Source organism: Papilio xuthus, unplaced genomic scaffold (assembly GCF_000836235.2).
Source record: "Papilio xuthus unplaced genomic scaffold, Pxut_1.1 DF826961.1, whole genome shotgun sequence".
NCBI classification, from domain to species: Eukaryota; Metazoa; Arthropoda; class Insecta; order Lepidoptera; family Papilionidae; genus Papilio; species Papilio xuthus.
The window spans coordinates 4,123,792-4,145,293 of NW_013531688.1; the positions used below are offsets into that span (position 1 = coordinate 4,123,792).

At 34.4% G+C, this 21,502-nt stretch overlaps 3 protein-coding genes across 3 annotated transcripts; 2 read left to right on the forward strand and 1 right to left on the reverse strand.

Moving 5' to 3' along the window:
* Positions 1-832: 832 nt before the first annotated feature.
* Positions 833-11,474, forward strand: LOC106120110 (neurochondrin homolog). Its single transcript, XM_013315315.1, is given in 6 exon segments — positions 833-1,034; positions 1,400-3,547; positions 5,308-5,478; positions 7,974-8,058; positions 9,415-9,637; positions 9,781-11,474. Coding segments are annotated over 6 exon segments (2,904 nt in total). The 5' UTR covers positions 833-925; the 3' UTR covers positions 9,949-11,474.
* Positions 9,981-13,718, reverse strand: mRpL11 (mitochondrial ribosomal protein L11). The gene is made up of 4 exons (XM_013315314.1): positions 13,503-13,718; positions 13,242-13,431; positions 12,764-12,930; positions 9,981-12,600 (listed from the first exon to the last, which is right to left on the reverse strand). Exons 1-4 carry the CDS (start codon positions 13,635-13,637, stop codon positions 12,502-12,504), a joined length of 591 nt encoding a protein of 196 aa, XP_013170768.1. The 5' UTR covers positions 13,638-13,718; the 3' UTR covers positions 9,981-12,501.
* Positions 13,719-13,954: 236 nt separating this feature from the next.
* yata (N-terminal kinase-like protein yata) lies at positions 13,955-21,470 on the forward strand. Its single transcript, XM_013315408.1, is given in 14 exon segments — positions 13,955-14,594; positions 15,086-15,315; positions 15,663-15,839; positions 16,395-16,623; positions 17,092-17,235; positions 17,599-17,780; positions 18,430-18,658; positions 18,754-18,841; positions 19,016-19,177; positions 19,558-19,698; positions 20,052-20,176; positions 20,812-20,923; positions 20,926-21,042; positions 21,299-21,470. Coding segments are annotated over 14 exon segments (2,466 nt in total). The 5' UTR covers positions 13,955-14,216; the 3' UTR covers positions 21,451-21,470.
* Positions 21,471-21,502: the final 32 nt, after the last annotated feature.

The following is a 21,502-nucleotide window of genomic DNA, read 5'->3' on the forward strand; positions in this document are numbered from 1 at the left end:
TTTTAACCCCTATAGTGGCAAGATTTCTTTTTTGAAGAAAAGCAAAAATCAAAGTAAATAAAAATTAGTTAAAAATTATTTTATATTGATCGTATATTTTTATAAAGTTGTATGTATGGCATACTATACAAAATGAACAAAAGGGTTAATGATAGTAAACCTAAGGTATAATAAGATATGAATGTATTAAGGCAAGCCCTGGCCATTTATCAACTCTCAGTCAGTAGTTAGATTTAATTTAGCCGGTTCCCTCCAACTAGATTATTCTAAAAATTACACCATGCGACTAAAACAATTGTAACAGTGATTTTATTGATTTTACTATACTATCTTTAGGTACGTATTGTATGACGCGTTTTATTATTAACCGCGGAGAAACGACTAGGAAAGCGGGCAAATGGAAGTTAATGAAAATGCCACGAGCACTCCGCGCCGACTACCTATATTCTATTCATTGATTGTTCAATTCGTGCGAACTAAACTAGGTTATTAATTCACAAGCCTTGAAAATAGAAAGCACGTTTAGTTATATGTCTTTTGTATTATTTTGTTAGTTATGAAGAAAAATAAATAACCGTGAGTCGAACGACTCCATTGAACCAAAAAAAAGTCTATTAAGTTCTCTGATATAGAAGTGGATAATTTGTGGAGGCAAAAACAAATTATCAATTTTCAAATGTTCAGTAATACCATCTAGGAGAATAAGCTGACAAGAGCTTGAGTTTGTCTCATTTTAGAAATGTTACCGCTACGCAATAAAAGATGGCGCTTTTATACATATTCGTGTGGAGTTACGGAAAATTTTAACTACGTTTATTACTGAGAGAGGGAGGTAAACGAGTATTATTTGACGACGAGAGCGGAGTGATTGACGCAACATTTTCTTTTTGTTACCAATAGCATTTCAATCAATAAATTTAGAAAGATGAATAGTGAATACGTAGAAAATTGTGATGTTTCAGCTATATTTTTCGATTTAGACAATACATTAATACAAACAAGAAAAGGAGACAGCCGAGCATGCAATAAGGTTTGTAATTTTATTTTATCAAAATTGTGACATTGCCACGGTCATGGATAAGTTAGAAACGAATCCACGCTGCGCGCGCTGTCACCGCACGCTTCTACGTCGTTGATATCCTACACTGTTCGTTGCTTTACTGCTTGCAGTCCGCGTGTTATATATTCACGTTCCAGTGTGTTAAAAATAGGATTTTCGTAGTTGGAGAACGTGAGCTAGACGGCCTGATTTAGATATTTTGGAAGAGAACCCGCGCTAATTATAAACGTGATGTAGACAGTGTTCGCTCAATTCAACTGCTCCCTCGTCTCAGTGGACCGCGATCTGTTGCGTTTTGTGATCGTTTCGTGCAATTTGTGACAATGGACGACATACCAGAATCAATTAAAAAATGCATTCTTATAATAAATATGGCAAAAAGCGACACAGAAAAATTTGCCGCACTCTTCATGGTAACAAAATTGGTGAAGGGGAAGGATTGCAATTCTCAAGCAAGAAAAGCTTTGTTCGAAGCTATCGGTTTTAAGTTTCTGAAGAAGCTGTTAACAAATAACAATGTGGTGGACGACTGCCCACCCTCTGTGTACAAATCGCTTGCCCTTTCTATTCTGACCACCTTCTGTAATGAACCAGAACTTGCAACTCATCCAGAGATGCTTGCAAATATACCAGTATTCTTAGACATTGTACAAACCTCAGACAATGAAGACTATGATGATAATCTGATCATAATAAGTGAAGCTTACACTTGTCTACAATGCATTGCAGAACAGGAGGCTGGACAAAAGGCATTAATAGAGGTGGGAGCTATTACAAAAATGTCTGAAATCTATTCTCACCAAAGTTTCCAAACTGATGAAGCCCTCAATATTCTTGTTAAACTTGTTAGTCGGTATGGTCCTGCTGCATGGGGAAGCGATCCTAAACCGTTCCATGCACTAGTCAATAAAATAGCTCTGGATTTTGCTACTGATCAATCAGAGAGGAAGTTTGAACTGGCCACAATACTCAGTGCACTTCTGTACAGCTGCAACAAGTTTATTATTGTACCCGGTGCAGCGGATGAGACTTGGCCACAGAGTATATACAGAGCTCTTTATGATATACTTACCAGCAAAATTGGTAAGAATCAAAGAGACCCTGCTCTCAAACTAGCTGCCAATATTATTGAACTTCTTGGAGTAGAGTGGACTTTTTTGGATGAAGAGAATCCAAAAAAATTCTTCCTTTTGCTTCTGCAGTTGTGTGCGATTGAAGTTCGAATGCAGCTTGAAGATAGGAGTTTCAAACAAGCATATGCTAATGCAGAATTAGTAACTGCTTGCTTCATTGTTCTTGAAATGTCTATCAACTACATGGCTACAGATCAGTTAGATTTAGAGCAAAAGGAAAAGCAGTCAGTGTACACCAGCTTTAAAGGAGCATTTAATGCTGTTGTTTCAATCCTCACAAAAGTATCTAATGACAAAAACCGTGACAAACTTCCTGACAGTGAAAAAGTTTTTGTTTGTGCTATGGTCCGAGTTTTAGTTGCATGGATTGCACAAGAAACTACAGCAATGAGGGAGCAAATCTATTCACTGATGCCTTACATGTTTTCATTGGCTAATGATTCTTTCCATGCATACAGAGCAAGGAAACTCGCAGAAAAAACAAAGTCTGAAGGAGAGCCTATGGATACAGACATAAGCCTGATGGGACAAATAGATTTACTGCGCTTAATGCTACCTGCTCTTTGCCATCTTGTGGTTGAAGACAAGGCGAGAGATATTGTATTCAACTTGAAACAAGAAGATATACTCTATGAAGCCATGAACTTCCATTGGTCTATTGTCCATTATAAGAAACCACCTATTCCAAAATCTGAAAGAGGCAAAGCCCGCACTCAGCCAGAACCCGAATTGGATCCTAAGGTTTTGGATGACATGAGAGATTCAAGAGCAGCAATGGTCAGCCTATGCAATATATTTATGAACCTGACAGTTTTGGCACCAAAAGCGGTTGAAAACAGTATGCTGTTTAATACCCTCTTAAAATTCATTTTCAACAATTTGCCTGAATTAAAGAACATACCGGAAAACCTAGTACTTCATGGGCACTTGGCAGTATTGGGTCTTTTGCTGCTAAAACAACAGAGTAGCAAAGTGAAGAAGAATGACTTTTCAATTTGTAGATACATTCAGTCTACTATTAGATTTTTGTGGGATGCTTATAATGTTGATGAGTCAAATGACCCCAATGCTCTTGTAGTATCAATGGCATACAAAGAACATTGGAATGAAATTGCAGATTTATGGTTTTTGGGAATGCAAACAATGAGTGGAGTACTGACTATTGTACCATGGATTTCTGAATTTGCAATAGAAAGTGGATGGGCTGAAGGTATAGCTGAAATGCTTGTAAAGGTGAAAGTTGGAACATTGCCACCGAATGTTAAATCAGCTTTTGAAGATTTCCTTTGCAGATTAGTTGATTCTAATGAAAGTGTGAAGCCCGTTCTAAAGAAAGGCGGTGCTCTTAAGATGTGCAGAAACCATCGGTTTATGGAACTAGGCAAAAAGCTTTTTGGAGACTAAACTATTTGTTTTAAATTGGGACTTTCTTTACTTTGACAATTTAACAGTACTTAATTTTGAATGTTCAGTTGTTTGCATTAAATTTGTGATTGTTAATGTAAATATTGTAAGTATTATTGTTGTTGCATTATGCTGCTGGTAGCATTGTATTGTAAACATTAACAAAGATACAGATTATATAATAAAGGATTTGAGAATTGTTCAATACTTGTTTATTTCCATTCTACCCACAAAAAAAAAGAAAAAGATTATTTTTTACAATAATTTTATCACTCCTAATTTTACATTACAGTGACAATTAAATTGAATGTGATAAAGTTTGATAGTAGCAACCTGAGGATTAGTCTCCCTTTTTTTTACCTTTTTTGCAATACAATAGTAGATATTACTAGAAAAAGTTTTTGTATTTATGTTAACTATAAATATTAAAAGTGAGTTTAAGAATATGTAAAATGTCAATATCAGATTTCAGTTGAAATACTGCCAAAGAACAGGTGATTGAACGAAGAGTTGAGTCCGTTAACCTCATGCTATTCCTGGCTCAAACACTTCCTCGCATATGCTGTGCAGACATTTATATTGCCACAATACTTGCTTCCGGGATAAAATGATAATTAATCACTCTCACCCATAAACCAAAGCAGTTGTAAGAGAGTTTAGGATTTCTATTTATTATTATTGTACTCCTACATTTCATATTTCTTCACCCATACTTATTTTATGGCTATTCATAATACTATTATTATCACCTTTCCTTTCCACATCTCTGTATGATATTGCCACTCTAAATAATTTGCTTCGTCATCGTTTTTTCTCCTACCCAACTCTACTTAGTCATGTCACACATTCCTGTATGTCTTTGTGCAATTATTTTCATGTGTATGATTAACAAATGACATTAATTTATTTTCATCATTCAATTTGGCTGAGCTTCTTGATGAGTTGTTTTTGTTTTTAATGGTATAATTAGTAAGCAAGAGCTGTGTGGGTGAAATATTAATATAATATTATTAGAAAACTGCAGTAATAAATTTATAATCTAATCATAGATGAAAAAGGAGTCTTCAAGATCGTCTTTCTTTGTGTAGTTTTAAACGTTATTAGTTAGAATCCTTTGGCGCGAATGGCACGCTTTCGTTAAAAAGTCAAGTGTCAGAATAATTTGTTTGGTGATATAAATGTCGACAATTTAGTAAGGCTAGTGTTACGGCAGTACAGTATTGGATTTTCTTCCTAACAGTAGAAAGACGAGAATTTTAGACAGAAATGTTAAAGTAGTCCGCTATAGGAATACAAACCAATGAGCTAATGATAAGTATAATACAAGACTGAAGATTGGGACTTTCACTTAGCACTACTTTGCAGCACTATATCTGTCCTTTTCCCACTTATACACAGCAGAGTATGTGCTACTTTTCTCTTAATTCATAGCCCTTTATTGGTCTAATATGTTTGAGAACTATACAAAGTACATTATGACATACTAGCGGTCGCCCGCGACTCCGTCCGCGCCGAATTATTATTATTGAAAACAATATTAATAGCCCATGTGGTCTTCCAGGCTATGTTCTATATGTTGTTTAGCCGTCCTGGAAATACCTTCAAACGTCCATACGTCCACCAGATTGATTTGTCGTTCCGTGATACAGGAAGATATGATATAAATGTGTACGCAAATATCTGTCATAGCTATTTAAAATCCGCAGCTAGTGGAGATATTACACCAGCAGTATGGGCTGCCTAAAGACATTGCGTCGGAGAGCGCTGCCACATTCCTGAGCACCTTCAGAGCCCAACCAGACGATGAGACGTACGCGTTGGATGAGTGGCCGGCTCACTTATGGCGCAATTCGTTGCCGAAGAACTACAGGCATATTGCTAGTAAGTATCCAATCACTTCAATATTTCTAATATCAACCAATGCATATTCGCTACTTTTATCTATCAAAAAAAAATTTAGTTCCTGTAATAAGTTCATAGCTAGTATTACGGTGAGCCTCCAATGTCGCAATATTTGTAGTATTTAATATTGTCATCTCCTTAGGGTATTGTATTATATTTCAAAACAAAGATAGCTATTATGATGTTATACAAGTCTCAAGACAGAATTCTTCGTGGTTATAATCTGATAAAAGTTATAGTTAATATTCTGGGGATACCTTTTAACGAATATCATCCATCCAAATATTTGCATTTATAATATTAATGAGATAACAAACTTCAGGCCTTGCATTTGAATAAGTTATACGCTATAAATTATCGAATACGAGGTAGTATATCGTAGGCTCAACATATTTTAGTTTCAGTTGTATATAGTGTCCTTCAAAACAAACGAAGTATTGATTAAACGCAAAACTCGCTGCGAAGGCGGTACCCAAATCTCTACTCGTAACATTGGACGTTATACGATCATGTAATGCCTAGTATCTAGTCTAGTAGTCTAGCCTTGTGCTATGAAAGTAATGAACATATTTAGTTATTACTATACTATTCCTATGATCTATTTTAAACTAGCTATCGCCTGCGACTCCTACCGCGCAGAAAAATAAAATAAGTGATGGGTTCCTCCAGACTATGTTCAACATCTGTGTGAAATTTCATTAATATCCGTTGAGCTGTTTCGAAGATACTCTCTAACAAACATCTATCCATCCATCAAACTATTGACGTTTATAATATTGGTAGACTACCTGGCCATTTTAAAATAAGTGGTTACTCAACGTAAATCCATAATTCCGAAGATAATAACCTCGAGCGTAATTGTGGTTTGGACAGAAACATTCGCTTTGTACTGTATGTTAAATCTGCGAAGTCATTAAATTGTGCATCGCGTGAATTCCCGCTCTCGGCACAGCGCCAACATTAAAAGCAAAAATTACGCTTTTGCAGCCAGTTAAATTATTGCGTTTCATACTGTGATTGCAAAACAAGCTTCTATTTGCTTATGAGTATTTCTTATAATTTTGGACGGTCTTTTTATTCTTCTGTGTATTAATTCTGTCATAAGAATAGTACTAGAACTTGCTTTCTTATAAGGAAATGATGGGATGAGAAAGTCTGTGATATCTTATACATTGTACACATACGTACAGGAATATTCTCTATTTATATGCAACCTTCTCACTTGTTGAAAATGTCTATGAGAAGCTGTCACTTCGTTGTTTATAGAAATCAGGAGGCTGTTCGCTTGATTGACATTTATAATAAAAATTAAGAACAGCATTATCTGTCTTTTTCATAGAAAATTATTTGGACAGAGGAAATACGAAGTACTTTGCTTGAATCGATTCTATCCGTCCATTCGATAGGTTGTTATGAATCATATGATGTAAAACTATTTCCAGAAATCCCGAGTATTTATTACGCAGATATTTTCCGTGTTACGTCGTCGTTAAAATTGTGTTGTGGAAATGTTTTCTGCTATGAACAGTTACAGCTAGTATATCTATCGTATTATCGATATTACATCAGATTCATAAATTGGAAACAAACAAATTATTTATCTATTCAGCACACAACACGGAAGACATACGGCACGTAGATTTAGTTATTTCTACGAAAATAATCGTGTTCGTTTAATAAAAAAACTATATTACGTAATTTGTCTTTGACGTAATATTTACTTATATCCATAATAACAAAATAATATAATGTTAATTCAGTATTGTTTTCGTTTTACGTCTTAGTTATATCATATGATAGTGGATGTTTCCTATCAAAATATATGATTAGAGACTTCAGTTATGATATTGACCCGTAGGTCCAGAGTTCAAATCCTATCATAACACATTTAAGTAATGAAAGTACTATGAATGCTTTGTTTGAACTCTAATATTTATAAGCTATATCTTTGATAAAATCTGACTGTTGGGCGCGAAAGCTTATACGACTAATTTTGTTTTATTTCGAATTAAATTAACTTCCCACATTTTGCTAAGACGCAAATAACATTGCTCCGACTGCCAGATTGATAAAGGTGATAGAAAAAATATTGTATAGTTTTATTTTTCTCAAAGCTACAAACACATTTTCGGCCAATGTTATAAATAATTATGACCGTTTTATTCCCTTGAAGTATTTTATATAATATATAGCTGTACCTAAAATAACAAGGTCCCACGGTTTAGGCTCAGGGTTGAGATAATTAAATGTTATTGTCCGAGGAAGATATTATTATCACAATAAAAATTAGTGTGAAGTAGTTAGTATCCTTTTTTTTATAGGAGAAGGGGGCCAACGAGCTACGAATCGCCTAATATTATTTGATCCGACGCCCATGGACATCCGCAACGTCAGAGGAAAGATGCGTTGCCGTTGTTAAAAGATTAGTAATACCTAAATGTATTTTAAATAATTGAAATAAAATTTTGTTACAGAAAAAGTTTCTGAGGAATGGTTAAAATTGAGATTTCAATATTTAGCTCTGACTCCTGACGTCATACATCTATTAGAAACATTAAGGTAAGTGTGCTATTTAATATGTTTATATGTTAATGTTATGCAGAAATATTTAATGTTTTATTAATATTTTTGGGGATTATCATTAAAATATTTCTTCATACTTTTCTATACTTTGTGGCAATTTCTTTGTGCGTAATTAATTTTAGCTTGATGTTGGTTTTTGTTCAAAGACATTGCCTCTATCATTACATTCGTTCTGAGATTATAGATTTACTTCCAATACATTACATTTTTATGTGTTGAAAATTTATCATCAAAGAACCATTATTTTTATAAATGTCACAATATAACCGGTCCATTTTGACAGATACTAAAATATATACAAAATGATATACAAAAATTTTAATTCTCTGAATATGCAATATTTAATTAAGAATTGAAATAAACATAGATTTATGTCATTGTAATTGGAACTTAACTAATTTATTGATTTATTATTTTTCATTATAATGTGCAGCTGCTGTCAAATTCGGCCATGTTGTTTTGTGACTAACCTTACCACAACATGCATGGTGTTATGTGGTAAGTGTTGTTTTTCTGGTAATCAAAAACGTAATTTTCAATCATCAATTTCGAAATTAATACTGAGCCATTGGCCATCATTGTTTTTTTTTTCTACAGTCATCAAGTCAATATACTCGTAATATGCATGCCACATAATGCTGTGTTGTCAGTGCATTAGGCATTGACATTGATGTATCATGAGGAAGTCAACACCAATACGTTGTGAAAGCATATTAGCTTGTACTATTTTTAAATGTAATATTTACGAATGCATCTACAACTCGTTTGGTTTGACTTTAATCGCATGTTGCTAATAAATTACTTGTTTTTCAACAGTTCAGTTGTTGCTCAAGGAGTGACTAAACTTGGGGCGCCGCGTGCGCAACACTTAGGTATTGAATTGTATATGTAAAATATGTGAGGAAGTACACCATGGAGAAGGTAACGAATGCCTCAAAAATTTCATCATAATTATGGAGATAATTTAAACCTTATTTTAATCGTGATATTACCATTACAGTTTGATTAAAAACTACTATGTTAATATTCAAATAACGGTTATAAAAATATCTCCACAGTTATAAAAACGTTTTAAGCTAAGTCGAGTGTTGCGTTGACGGTTTTAAAGTAACAGTTTGACGGTTTAATTGGGTACAGTCAACACATCACAATCATAATTAAGATATCCGCATATGATTTCTCAATGACCTAACCGATTAAAGTGAAAATGTTCTTGCACGTTTGGTATGTTTAAATGTGCAAGGTCATTCGCTTCTCGTTGTATAATGTGCTGAGTTTCAGCATGGTCTCTGCCATGGAATAACAAAAGGCTGGTCGATGAATGTGGCACAGGGAGGATTATCTACTCGGTCTGATCACGAACGGGCCGTCGCGAGCCCAGTGGCAGAAGATCGATCGACTTAACCTGAGGGACTACTTCGACTGCGTCCTGGTCTCCGGAGACCTGCCCTGGGAGAAGCCCGATCAAAACATCTTTCTAGAAGCTTGCAAGCTGCTCAACGTCGAAGCGCGCACTTGCATCATGGTTGGTGATAAACTTGAAACAGATATTAAGGTAAAAAAAACAACTTTTTCCAAGCATATTATCAAATAATATTTTTTTATGGATTGATTTTACCAATCTATTTGAAGATTAATTAATGGTTGATTAATGAAAAAAAAATTAAGTTATTTATCTGGTTTTGTTTATCTTTCTAGGGTGGTAAAGAAGCAGAGTTAGGTGGAACCGTATGGATACCGCTGCAGCAAGACGAAATGGAATCGGATCTGCCCGACTTTACCATAAACAAGGTCACTGAACTCCCAGAGGTGTTGCCAGCTTCACCCAGACTGAAGCGCTCCGCTCACGTCACTAACGATTGTTGATACCAAAGATTTAGAGGGGTTTATGGTTATAGTTTTTTTTTTTTCAATTTATTTTCGTAATATTTTAGCTAGGGTTACACTACGAGTATGCCCGGATTTTTTTTGACTATTAGGACATTAATCATTTTAAGAATAAAGTCTCGATATTATTTTGACGTGTTAAATAGATTGGTATAGTAAAATGGATATTTTTTTAAATCTGAAATCCATATTTATCTTTAAAAAATATCTTCGCAATTGAGGTTATGTATGCGAGCAATATTATTTCATTCGCAAATGAGCTCACCAGACGTGTGTACTCGTATAGTAACCAAGCCTTATAAGAAGATAGTCTTCTTAGTTATAGTTTTATAACTAGCCAGATACAGAGGGAATGTAATTTTTGTTATTTTTTTATTCGATATCGAAACTATTTTTGTTGTTTAGATTTTTATTTTATTGTTCGCTGTTGACGTTACCAGTTACCTAGTACTGTTCTCGAAAAAAATCAAATTTAAAAATTATGAAATACTTTTGGGTCCTGGTATAATGTTTATTAAATAGAAAGTAGTAGCAATTACTATCATTGTCTTCCCTTCGTAGTTTTAAATGTGTGATAGCTTTTTTTATTTTGCTTTTTTTAGGATATGATTAATATCTTCAGTATATAATTATTTGGAACGAATAGTCCCTAGTACATAGTATTTTGTCCATTATATAAGTACATTTCGTTAAATATATAAAATATCAGAACACAATACGATTCAGTATACATTCCACTTAATATTTATGTCAAACAGTATTCAAAGTACAATAATTTGCTTGCAGTACAAATATTAACTTTGGTTATGTACAGACTTTTTATATTTTATATGTGAACTGATAAGGATATCTGACCCGGTGGACATAAAGCAAACTAAAGTATGACGGCTCTAGCGCCCTCCTGTCAATGTCTAAAAAGTGTCAATAGGTCCTTTTCGTACTGTAGCTGTCATGTAGTTTTTTTCTTTTCTGCCATTTTTATGGCCATCATGTAGGTTTTATATATTTTCTGACAGAACTAGCAGCGATAGCAGCGCTTCTTATCGGACCAGATATCCTTGTTTGACGATAAATGCAAATTCATTAGTACAATCGACTATATACTATTTCAAAATTATTTAAGACTACTAAAAACATATTTATAACTTTTTTATTCTGTTCCAAATCAAGACCCTTAAAGAATTTTATTTCATAATTTCACAAACAAAAATTTCAATTAAAGCATTAAATTGGGAAAAGATCCATTCGGTCTTAATGTTTTCTATAGTAAAAGTTTTTTTAAATATTTAGCTCTTGATTTGAAACAGCGGATATACTAATTTTATTTCAATTCTGTGAACAAAATATTTTAGTAAATAGTCACAGTATTACCTGACAGTAGTCTTGCCTTGTTACCTATAGATATAAAACTACGCCTTGTTTTTTTTGTTATTAAAAAATACAAATAAACATTTTAGCTTAGAAATCTCATAGGGTATAAGCAATAGAGGCATTATTAAATAGAAGAAGAAAATATTTTTTAGTATGTATTGGACTGTAATTTCGACAGACTGTAATTTGTGATAATTAGAGTTCTGATAAATAAGGGTAAGAAATTAATTCATAACAAAATAATAGGCTCGTTTTGACAAATAATATGATGTATGTAATCTAATTAAATGATTAATTACTAAGGAAAATAGTTTTTTTGTTAATTCTTTATGTTTCAAATTTATTACTGACATGTGATTTTTTTTTTTATGAAAGTCAAAATAGGTCTATTATATTGACAGGTGTAATTTAGGTGCTCAATAAATTATGCTTGTAAATAGTGTTATCTTAACCGGGAAATAACTGCTGTAATACTTGTATGGATAGACAAAATTGTCTGACCCCACCCAATCAATGTTAAAAAATGTCACAAGATCCTTGTTTATGCCTTGTCATATTCATCTTTTATGTCATTTTCCATGACATTATAAACTAACTGACAGAAGTATGATAGCAGTGTCTCTAACCAGCCTAGATAAACTTGTAGCCTTTTATGAACAGTACAGGCTTTAGGACAGGATGCTATAGGGCGACCACCCAGAGCTGTGAACAGAAAAATGTCACACAACCCTAAACTACTCCCTCCAAAGGCATGGTAAAAATGAGAGCACTGAAACTCTTCTGTATATTAATACATATTGTCATCTCTGTTTTGTCAAAGACAATGAAAAGGATGGCAATATTGATTACAAATGTCACAGCAGTGTTATTCTACGGTAAATATATTTTATCAAGTGTTGTGGTTGGTGTTGTTGATTCTTAGTACTAACTTTAGTTGTAAAATGTAGACTGAGCAACATTCTTATAGTTCCCAAATATTTTCTCAGGATTTTAATAGATAATTAAATGAAATTATTTTTCATATCCATAGCATAATACGTAAACCTCATAAATGTTTTAGTATCATTGTTCATGTCTAATAAAACACTTGCTAACAATTACTGTGGTTTTATTTAATCTAAATTTATATTACCTACATATATCTAATTAACAACAAATAACCTATGCTGTTCTCAACATTTTAGCTTCACGCTTTTCTTGCAACATTTTCTTTTGCTCTTCAACTATTTGTTTTCTTTCTTGAAGGAATTCACCATACTCCTAAGATGAAAATAATATTAATACAAACTGTTTAATTTTATATTTTCCCTCTAATATAAGATTTTGACTGAATGATTTATGATGTGATTGACAATAAGGCATACTAGACCAATATGTAAAAAGGTATATATAATAAAGCATATGTAAAGCAAAATAATTATACCTTAGCATCAAGATCTCGGACAACTTCAATACCACATGTTCTTGCTGTAGCTAAAAGCATTGTACATATTTCTTTTATTGACCTCCATTCTAAAGGTGGATCCTGTGATTTGATTTTTGCAATTTCGTAAATATGTTTCAGTGTTATTTTACCACATATCTCATTTACTGAAATAGTATACATACAAAATATATTTAGTATTTTATACAGCAGATATTAATTTGTATTATGTTTATTAGTTACATAAGCTACTCTGAAATAAGAGAGCATAGATATCTTAAGTCCCTTCTATTTATTATTCTTGGAGTTATACTTCTTCAGTCCAGGACCTTGTCCCATTTACTTGGATTCAGCCTTCCTCATTTTCATTCTCCGTTTTGGATCGATAAATTTCATTCTCTGGTATTTTCTTATCAAAAAGGTACTAATAAAAGCCCTATTAGATATGTCCAGTAGTTTGATTAAAACTGTTACTTACCAGGATGCATAGCACCTCGGTTGACACCAGCAGCCTGTTTTATGAAATATGAAGCTGGTGGCTGGTGAATAGTAAGTTGATATGATCGATCAGAATTCACTTTGACTCTAGTAGGCAATGGTATGCCTGGCTTTATGTTAGCAGTGCGTTCATTAAAGTCCTTGCAAAATGCTGCTATGTTTATATTACGCTAAAAAAAAACGATTTTATTTGATTTGTTGTAAATTAGACAGCTTCCTTACTTTTATAATAAATGGTTACCTGTCCTAGCATAGGACCTAAAGGGGGTCCCGCAGCTGCCATACCGGCTGGTACATTGGTTCTTAATTTAGAAGAATGGTCTATTTTATCAGCTACTTTTTTCATGGATTTTAATCTAGCAACTGATTTAGACATGTTTAGGTTCTTGTTTTTATATTTTTCTAACCTCAAATGGCTACAATATAATAAATGTCAATTATTATAAGTCACAACCAAGTCAAGTATGTCATTTTAAGTGACAGCTGTCAGCTGTTCGCTGCAACATCCGTAAATGACAAAAAAATTATATGTGATTTATTCAAAAGGTTTCTCTATCATTTATATATTAGTATTAAAGGATATCTTATTGATATACTATACCCTTTTGAACTTATCCATATTAAATAGTCTTAATTTGATACAGTAGCGTATGAAAATATTCTTTGTTCTGTGGGATTTAATCTGTTTTTATGACAATAAATTAAAGACTGCGTCGTCCTGTCATGGCCAGCTTGCAGCTTGTCATCTCTTTTGTATTATATCTTAGTAATTATATTTATTAAATTATATAGTAATTGACGGTTTATTATTGTATAAAACTTTACAATTCCTACAAAGTTACGGATTGTGCGTTAACCATGAACTCAAATACAACAATCTATGTGATACGTTTATTAAAATGTGTATAAAACCGTTTACAACTTGTAAATAAGTATTTATTGACTCTGGTGCAATATGTGGTCGTTTTTTTCACGGGATCCCACAAAGGACTTTCCATATGAAGTGGGAGATCCAATTCCAGGTTTGGAAGATAGATCAGTTTGGTCTTTACACAAGGGAAAGAAAAGAGGAACCCAAGATGAGGTGTCAATCTTTTTGTTTGATGTTCAGAAAAACTCGGAGACCCTATTCGATATAGCGAAAGCTTCACTTAAAAAACTGAAAACTATGAGACACCCCAGCTTATTACATTATTTAGATAGTTGTGAAACTGAGAAATTTTTATATGTAGCTACAGAATATGTTGAACCTTTAGTGACTCATTTGGAAGATATGAAACTTGAAGGTCAACAAAAAGAATTATTTCTAGCATGGGGTATATTTCAAATTACTGTAAGTATTTTCACACAACTAATTTTATCAAACAAAACATTAACTAGTTCTATTCAATTTTATCACTCTCATTTGGATTTCTTGTTAATTATTTTAGTTTTTACTTCATGAGATAAATATTATCTTGCACCGGAAATAAATTTAAATATGGGCACTGACATTTGTTATCAGTACCAATATTTATCCTTTTTCTCTTTGAAATTTAGTAATAAGACAAAAACATGTTTAGATAGCTATTTTTAAAATATAAGTTAAATTAACATTTCTATGCTTATTCTAGGTACACTATATTACTATTGTAACTTAGCTTTAATAACATTCATAAGAAATAAAATTCTTACCATGATTAAGCTGTTTGAGCTCCCAATATTTTGGCATCATGGCGCATGCAAGTGTGCCGAAATATTGAGAGTTTAAGCAGCGTAACTTAAAATGTTATAATACTAAAAATCACAAAAGTTTATGGTAATATATAACTTAACTTGTTCCAGAGAGCATTATCATTTTTTAACAATGATGGTAACATGAGACACAACAATGTTTGCCTTTATTCAGTCTTTGTCACATCTGCTGGGGAATGGAAGCTCGGAGGATTTGAGTTCCTCACAGCACAGGGACAAGAGACATCTAGTCCTATACCTATTAAAATTTTACCGGCCCTCGAAATATATGACCCACCTGAAAAGAATGATCCTGCCAGATTAAAATCTGTTACAAAATGGTAATTATGCAATTATCTGTATATTTTTAATTTTTCTGAAGTTTGTAGATAAAAATATGTCATGTAACTTATCAATTATATTATTTTGATGTTGGCAAACTTTAGACACAGACAGGAGGCAAAGTCCGCAGCATACTGGCTAGTGGCCTTAAAAAATTTTAAATTTTCTTTTTCTTATTATTATTGTTTGTATATTTTTGTTATTTTCTTATACTTGAAGTTGTAATTATTTTGTAAGCAGTTTATTAATGGTCTGACATGTTCATAAGAACAAAAGTCCCTAAAAAATAAGTTAAAAAAATATTGTATATTGTATTGTGTATTTAAGGTATTTTTCTGTTTTCCAGCTCATCAGATATGTGGGGTCTAGGGTGTTTGATATGGGAGGCCTTTAATGGTCCATTAAAAAATCAACCAGCACTCAAAACAGTTGATACTATACCAAAGCAGCTTTGTACATTATATTGTGAATTAGTCAGTGCAAATCCTGCATCCAGACCAAACCCTGCTGATATTATAACAAGGTATTTTTGAATAATATATATTTTTTATATGAAAAGGTGGCAAACGAGCGAGCGGCCGCCTGAAATCGCTGAAATAGCGAAGTTACCGATGCCCATAGACATACGCAATTGCATATGCGTTGCCTACCTTTAATCGACGAATCGAATATAATATTCTAGTGGTTGCAACTCCATGTGAAATTTTAAAAAATTGTAATTAGTAGCCTATGGGTTCTGCCAGACTAAGCTCTACATCCATGCCATATTTCTTTGAAATGTGTTGAGCCGTTCTGGAGATACTTTCTAACAAACATCAATTCATTCATACATTCAAATATTTGCATTATATATTTATAAGAAGTGCAAGTTTAGATAGATTTTTTAATACATAACTTTAAATGAGCTATGTTAATGTATTTGAAATTTGTAACAGATTTAAAAAACATTTTGGAAATTGTATATAACCTACTTGGGTTCCTGGCAAAATGTGCAATTAAAGATTAAATTCTTTTAATTGCATGTAGCAAAAGTCACAGGAAACGGCTTGCTTATCTGTAATCATATTTTCATTTTCAGATGTAGAAAAATAGGTGGCTATTTCAAAAATGATTTAATAGATACAATGTTGTTCCTAGAAGAGATTCAAATAAAAGACAAATTGGAGAAAGTGAAGTTTTTCTCAACACTTAGTTCATATTTGGACAACTTTCCGGAAGCAGTTTGTGTACATAAGATTTTGCCACAGTTATTAACTGCTTTTCATTATGGAGATGCTGGTTCTGCAGTATTGGCACCAATGTTTAAGGTAAGTTTACACAATTTTATCTTTAAAAAAGTGTACACAATAAAATACACAAAATTTGTAATATTGAATATTATAAAACCTCTTTGCATGTTATTATACAAGTTTATAGGTTGTTAAATCACCGCCCACATCGCAAAAAGGCAAAGCAAATCCATTTAATCCGTGCGTTTGTCCGGTTCGGGCCAGTGGACGCGTACCGTAGTCCACAAAAGTGGCTCACAGTCACTATTCTCTATAAATAGATTGCTTGAAAATTATAGCTTTTGCTTCGATCCAATTTAAACGCGTATAGTGGTGTAACTTGACAGTTAATTCAATCTGTATTACCAGGTTTAATCAGCGCCATAATGGCGCATATCAAATAGGCACAAAATACTATGTCTTATAGCCAGTCCACTTATACAGGTCAGTGGGCACAGTCATGCCACTTAGATTTGGTATTGGTTTAAAATAAACATTGTATTTCAGTTGGGTAAACTGTTGGAAGAAGAAGATTATCAGAAGCAGATTGTTCCGTGTGTTGTGAAGCTGTTCGCTTCCAATGATCGAACTACGCGCTCGCGACTGCTGCAACAATTAGATCAATTCATTATGCATCTACAGAATTCTACTGTAAGTTGATAAATATTGCAAACTAGCTGTCGCCCGCGACTCCGTCCGTGTAAAATGGAAAAAAAATAATTAGTTCCCGGCTATTACTCTTATTTTTCTCACCTTTTAAACCTTCCCTAGACCTCCACGAATATTCAAGACCAAGATAAGATAAATCCGTTCAGCCGTTCTCGAGTTTTAGCGAGACTAGCGAACAGCAATTGATTTAGTTCCATATCTTTGTGAGGTAAAATTGAATAAAATTACATTCAGGATAAAGCTAAGCAAAAAAATCTGTACTTTTTTCTGTGTAGGACTTTTTTTTATAATATCTATATACATATATTTTTTAAATGCTATATGAAATACATCGATATGTTTTAGGTAAATGACCAAATATTTCCGCAAGTGGTGCACGGCTTTTTGGACACTAACGCGATAATACGAGAGCAGACTGTCAAGTCCATCATTCACTTGTCATCGAAACTTAATTACAATAACTTAAATGTTGAAGTACTAAAGCATTTCGCGAGGCTACAGTCGAAAGACGACCAAGGAGGTATTAGGTAAGTTGTGTTAAAATTTCATAGTTTTTTGAATGTTTAAAATCCTTATTTAAGAGACTTCAAGATTTTTTTTAGTCTACCGTTAACTTTATGAGATATATTTAAAATTATACAATTGTTTTATAACTATTATATAATGATATGATAATTTTATATACCTGGAGACTCCAGGGTAAAATTGTGTACAGCTTATTATAATTTCCAGTACAGCTCAGACAGTGTTTAATATTAACTTACTGACTTTCGCCCGCAAAAACCGTGCCAAATTTCATTGAGATCTGTTGAGCCGTTCGGAAGGTAACTTCTAACAAACATCTATCCATCTAAACATCGCATTTATAATATAAACTAGCTGTCGCCCGCGACTCCGTCCGCGGATGGTTAAAAATAGATGTTGGCCGATTCTCAGACCTATTCAGTATGCTCACAAAATTTCATGAGAATCGGTCAAGCCGTTTCGGAGGTGTATGGGAACGAAAATTGTGACACGAGAATTTTATATATAAGATTAGGATTAAATGTTTTCGTTAATTCTACCCACTCAGTATATACCATCCAAGATAAATTGGCTGTAATTCCAATTGTTTGCTACCTTAAACATAGTAAGACAGTTTTGCCCCGATGCATAAATGCAAATATGCAATAACAGGACCAACACTACAGTATGTCTGGGCAAGATCGCAGCGCACCTTCACCCTCAGATACGTCAAAAAGTGCTCGTATCCGCGTTCGTACGTGCGACGCGAGACCCATTCCCGCCCGCGCGGCAAGCAGGAGTGCTCGCGCTTGCTGCCACGCAGCAGTACTTCCTGCTCGCTGAGGTCGCTAATAGAGTGCTGCCGGCACTCTGCCCTCTAACTACTGACCCGGAGAAACAGGTCAGGATACTCCAGAAAATTAATATGTTTGTTTTTAACCATCTCAAAATACTTTCAGAGAATCTGATTTATACAGTGTATGTTTTATCTTCCAGGTCCGAGATGCGGCATTCAGAACTATAAGGGGCTTCCTTGGTAAACTGGAGAAAGTGTCTGAAGATCCAAGCTTGAAGGAAGGAATGGGTAAGATGTTAGGTTATTTAATTTTAGTTCATTTTAAAAAGATTTCTAATAAATTTCCTAAGTATTATCCAATATAATTGTGTGCCGCCAAAATAGCGTAAATCGAATAGGCACAAAGTTCTACGGCTTATATCCTGTCCATTTAATATCATTGCATATATGTGTATATTGTAGAGGCGGACGTGCACACGGCGACACCGTCGCTTAGCAACGCGGCTGCGACGTGGGCTGGATGGGCAGTCACTGCTGTCACCGCCAAGTTCTATCGCTCGCACTCCGACACCGCACGCGTACAGCATTCCGTCAAATCTGCGCTCTCCAAACCTGGATCACTCGGTATGTAGCACTACGTCATTATTAATCCTGCATTGTAACATTTACGGTCGGTTTCTTAGACCAAAATCTCTGCATAAATATATCGCCATCCTTGTTTTTCATCTTTTACAAAACAGAGATAACAATATGTTTTAAGCGGACATTTAGTCTCAGAAACCCACAAGTAATGACATAATAAACTAATAAATGGTCAAAAACTCTTGTGTCGCTCCTTACCTTTCGCATGTGCGATCTTTGTCTTGTTAAGAATTTAAAAAGCAAGCAAAAATTGGTTTCATATAAAATGCCAATATGGAAACTTTATAAAGATATAAGTTTTACCGACTGGTGTACGGAACAGTACTAAAATCTTTTAAATTAAATGTAACTGATAATTTTAGAGCAACCATCGTCAAGCAGCATGTCGACGACAACATCCTCTGTAACATCGATGACGTCACTGGAACACAGCGAGTCCGCGTCCGACTACGACCCCGAGCACTGGGACATGACTGCTTGGGGCGAGATCGACTCCAGTGCAGGTCAGTTTACAGTCTGCTTGAGTTGGCACGTCGGGCTCAAAAATACTCTTATGCACAATGTGCCAAATCTTACCGTGTTATGTTTATTAGAAGGTATCTCCAGAACAGCTCCATAGATCTCGATGAAATTTAGCATAGATATGGTACATAATCTGCAAGAACAGATAGGCTACTAATTATGTTTTTTTTAATTGCGCCCAAACGAGTTGCGGGCTATAACAACTCTACTATAAATAATCTTAATTCAAGCAAGTATATAAGATACATATAATTTTCAGCAAGTAAAATAATAAACGCATTCAATACTAGTTTAATATTTTACAACAAATGTAAGTAAGTGAATGTGTACGTAGGTACGGGGACGGGCGGGAGTGGCAAGTCGCCGGCGAGCAGCGGCAGCGCGCAGGCCACGCCCGCACTCGCCGCGCTGTGTGAGGACGACTGGGACGGAGAGTGGGGCACGCTGCAGGAACAACCCGTGAGTCATACACACGTCACACATACACCATATTAACAAATAAATGATTCCTGTTTTATAGTACTACTAGCTGTCGCCCGCGACTCCGTCCGCGCGGTATTAAAAATAGGTGTTGGCCGATTCTCAGACCTACTCAATATGTTCACAAAATTTCATGAGAATCGGTCAAGCCGTTTCGGAGGAGTATGGGAACGAAAATTGTGACACGAGAATTTTATATATAAGATTGTATAAAAGTCTCGAAACGGTCAAAAGTTACTAATATTACAAATGCGCAAGTACATGTATGTATGATTGGATGTTAGAAAGTATCTTCGAAAGGCTCAACGAATCGTAATGAAATTTAGCACAGATGTAGAACACAGTATGAAAGAACACATTGGCTACTTATTAAGTTTTTTTTTTAAATCCGTGCGGACAAAGTTGCGGGCGACAGATAGTAACTTATAACTATATATACTTATTACAGCACATTTGTAAAATCATGAATAAGAAAGATCTCAGAAGTCAATTTGTAATATGACACTTTTTAGAATAGTAGAATTTTGTAACAGCTATCATTCTTGCAAATATTGTTTTTATTAACACAAAAATTTAAATTTAACATATTTAATTTTTAAATTTCTCTTTTTTAGAGCGCGGAAGCAGATCTAGCCAGTCCATCGGAGACATGGAACAACGCGACGTGGTCTGAAGCGGTGATATCATCTGCTAACAATGCGCACGCGACGTACGTGCGCGGCCCCGCGCGCCACGCCCACAACACCGCCCCGCCCCCGCCCCCGCCCCCGCCTCGCAGCACAGCACTGACTCACTTGCAGGGTGGGAGGATACAGAGTTCGAACCAATTGAGGAGAATGCTGACGGTAACCAAAATACACACCAACACAGCTTTTTATTGACCAAGATTCAAATTTAAATTAACCGCGTTTCGATTTAAGCTTTTTAGAACTGGCAATCAGATTCTAATAATGCATGTTAAAACAGTTCCTTAGTGTAGATTAACTATTTAGGAAATTCGTTTACTCACTCGTTCTTTAATTTCCAAAAATGTTCATGTAATGAAAATTTTTTTGTACTTTTATATTTTAGTGTTATCATTTTTTTTTTGTTTAATCTTAGAAAACAATGCATCAAAAATGGATGAAATGAGAAGAAAACGCGAGGAGAGAAAACTGCAGAGACAAAGAGAGATGGAGGCAAGACGCAGCGCGCGCGGTCAGGGACCAATGAAGCTGGGCACCAAGATAACCGGACCCCCGCCGCCCTTCTAGAGCCCATACGGACCAAGCAACATTGGCGCAACTACCCCGTCCCCTAAATAAC

Excerpts from the sequence above, each read along its gene's own strand:
- mRpL11 (XM_013315314.1), bottom strand. The coding sequence starts at position 13,637 with ATGTCTAAATCAGTTGCTAGATTAAAATCCATGAAAAAAGTAGCTGAT. Across the intron at positions 12,931-13,241 it reads CCGAGGTGCTATGCATCCTG|TAAATGAGATATGTGGTAAA; the intron begins GTAAGTAACAGT and ends ATACTATTTCAG. Across the intron at positions 12,601-12,763 it reads TCCGAGATCTTGATGCTAAG|GAGTATGGTGAATTCCTTCA; the intron begins GTATAATTATTT and ends TTTTCATCTTAG.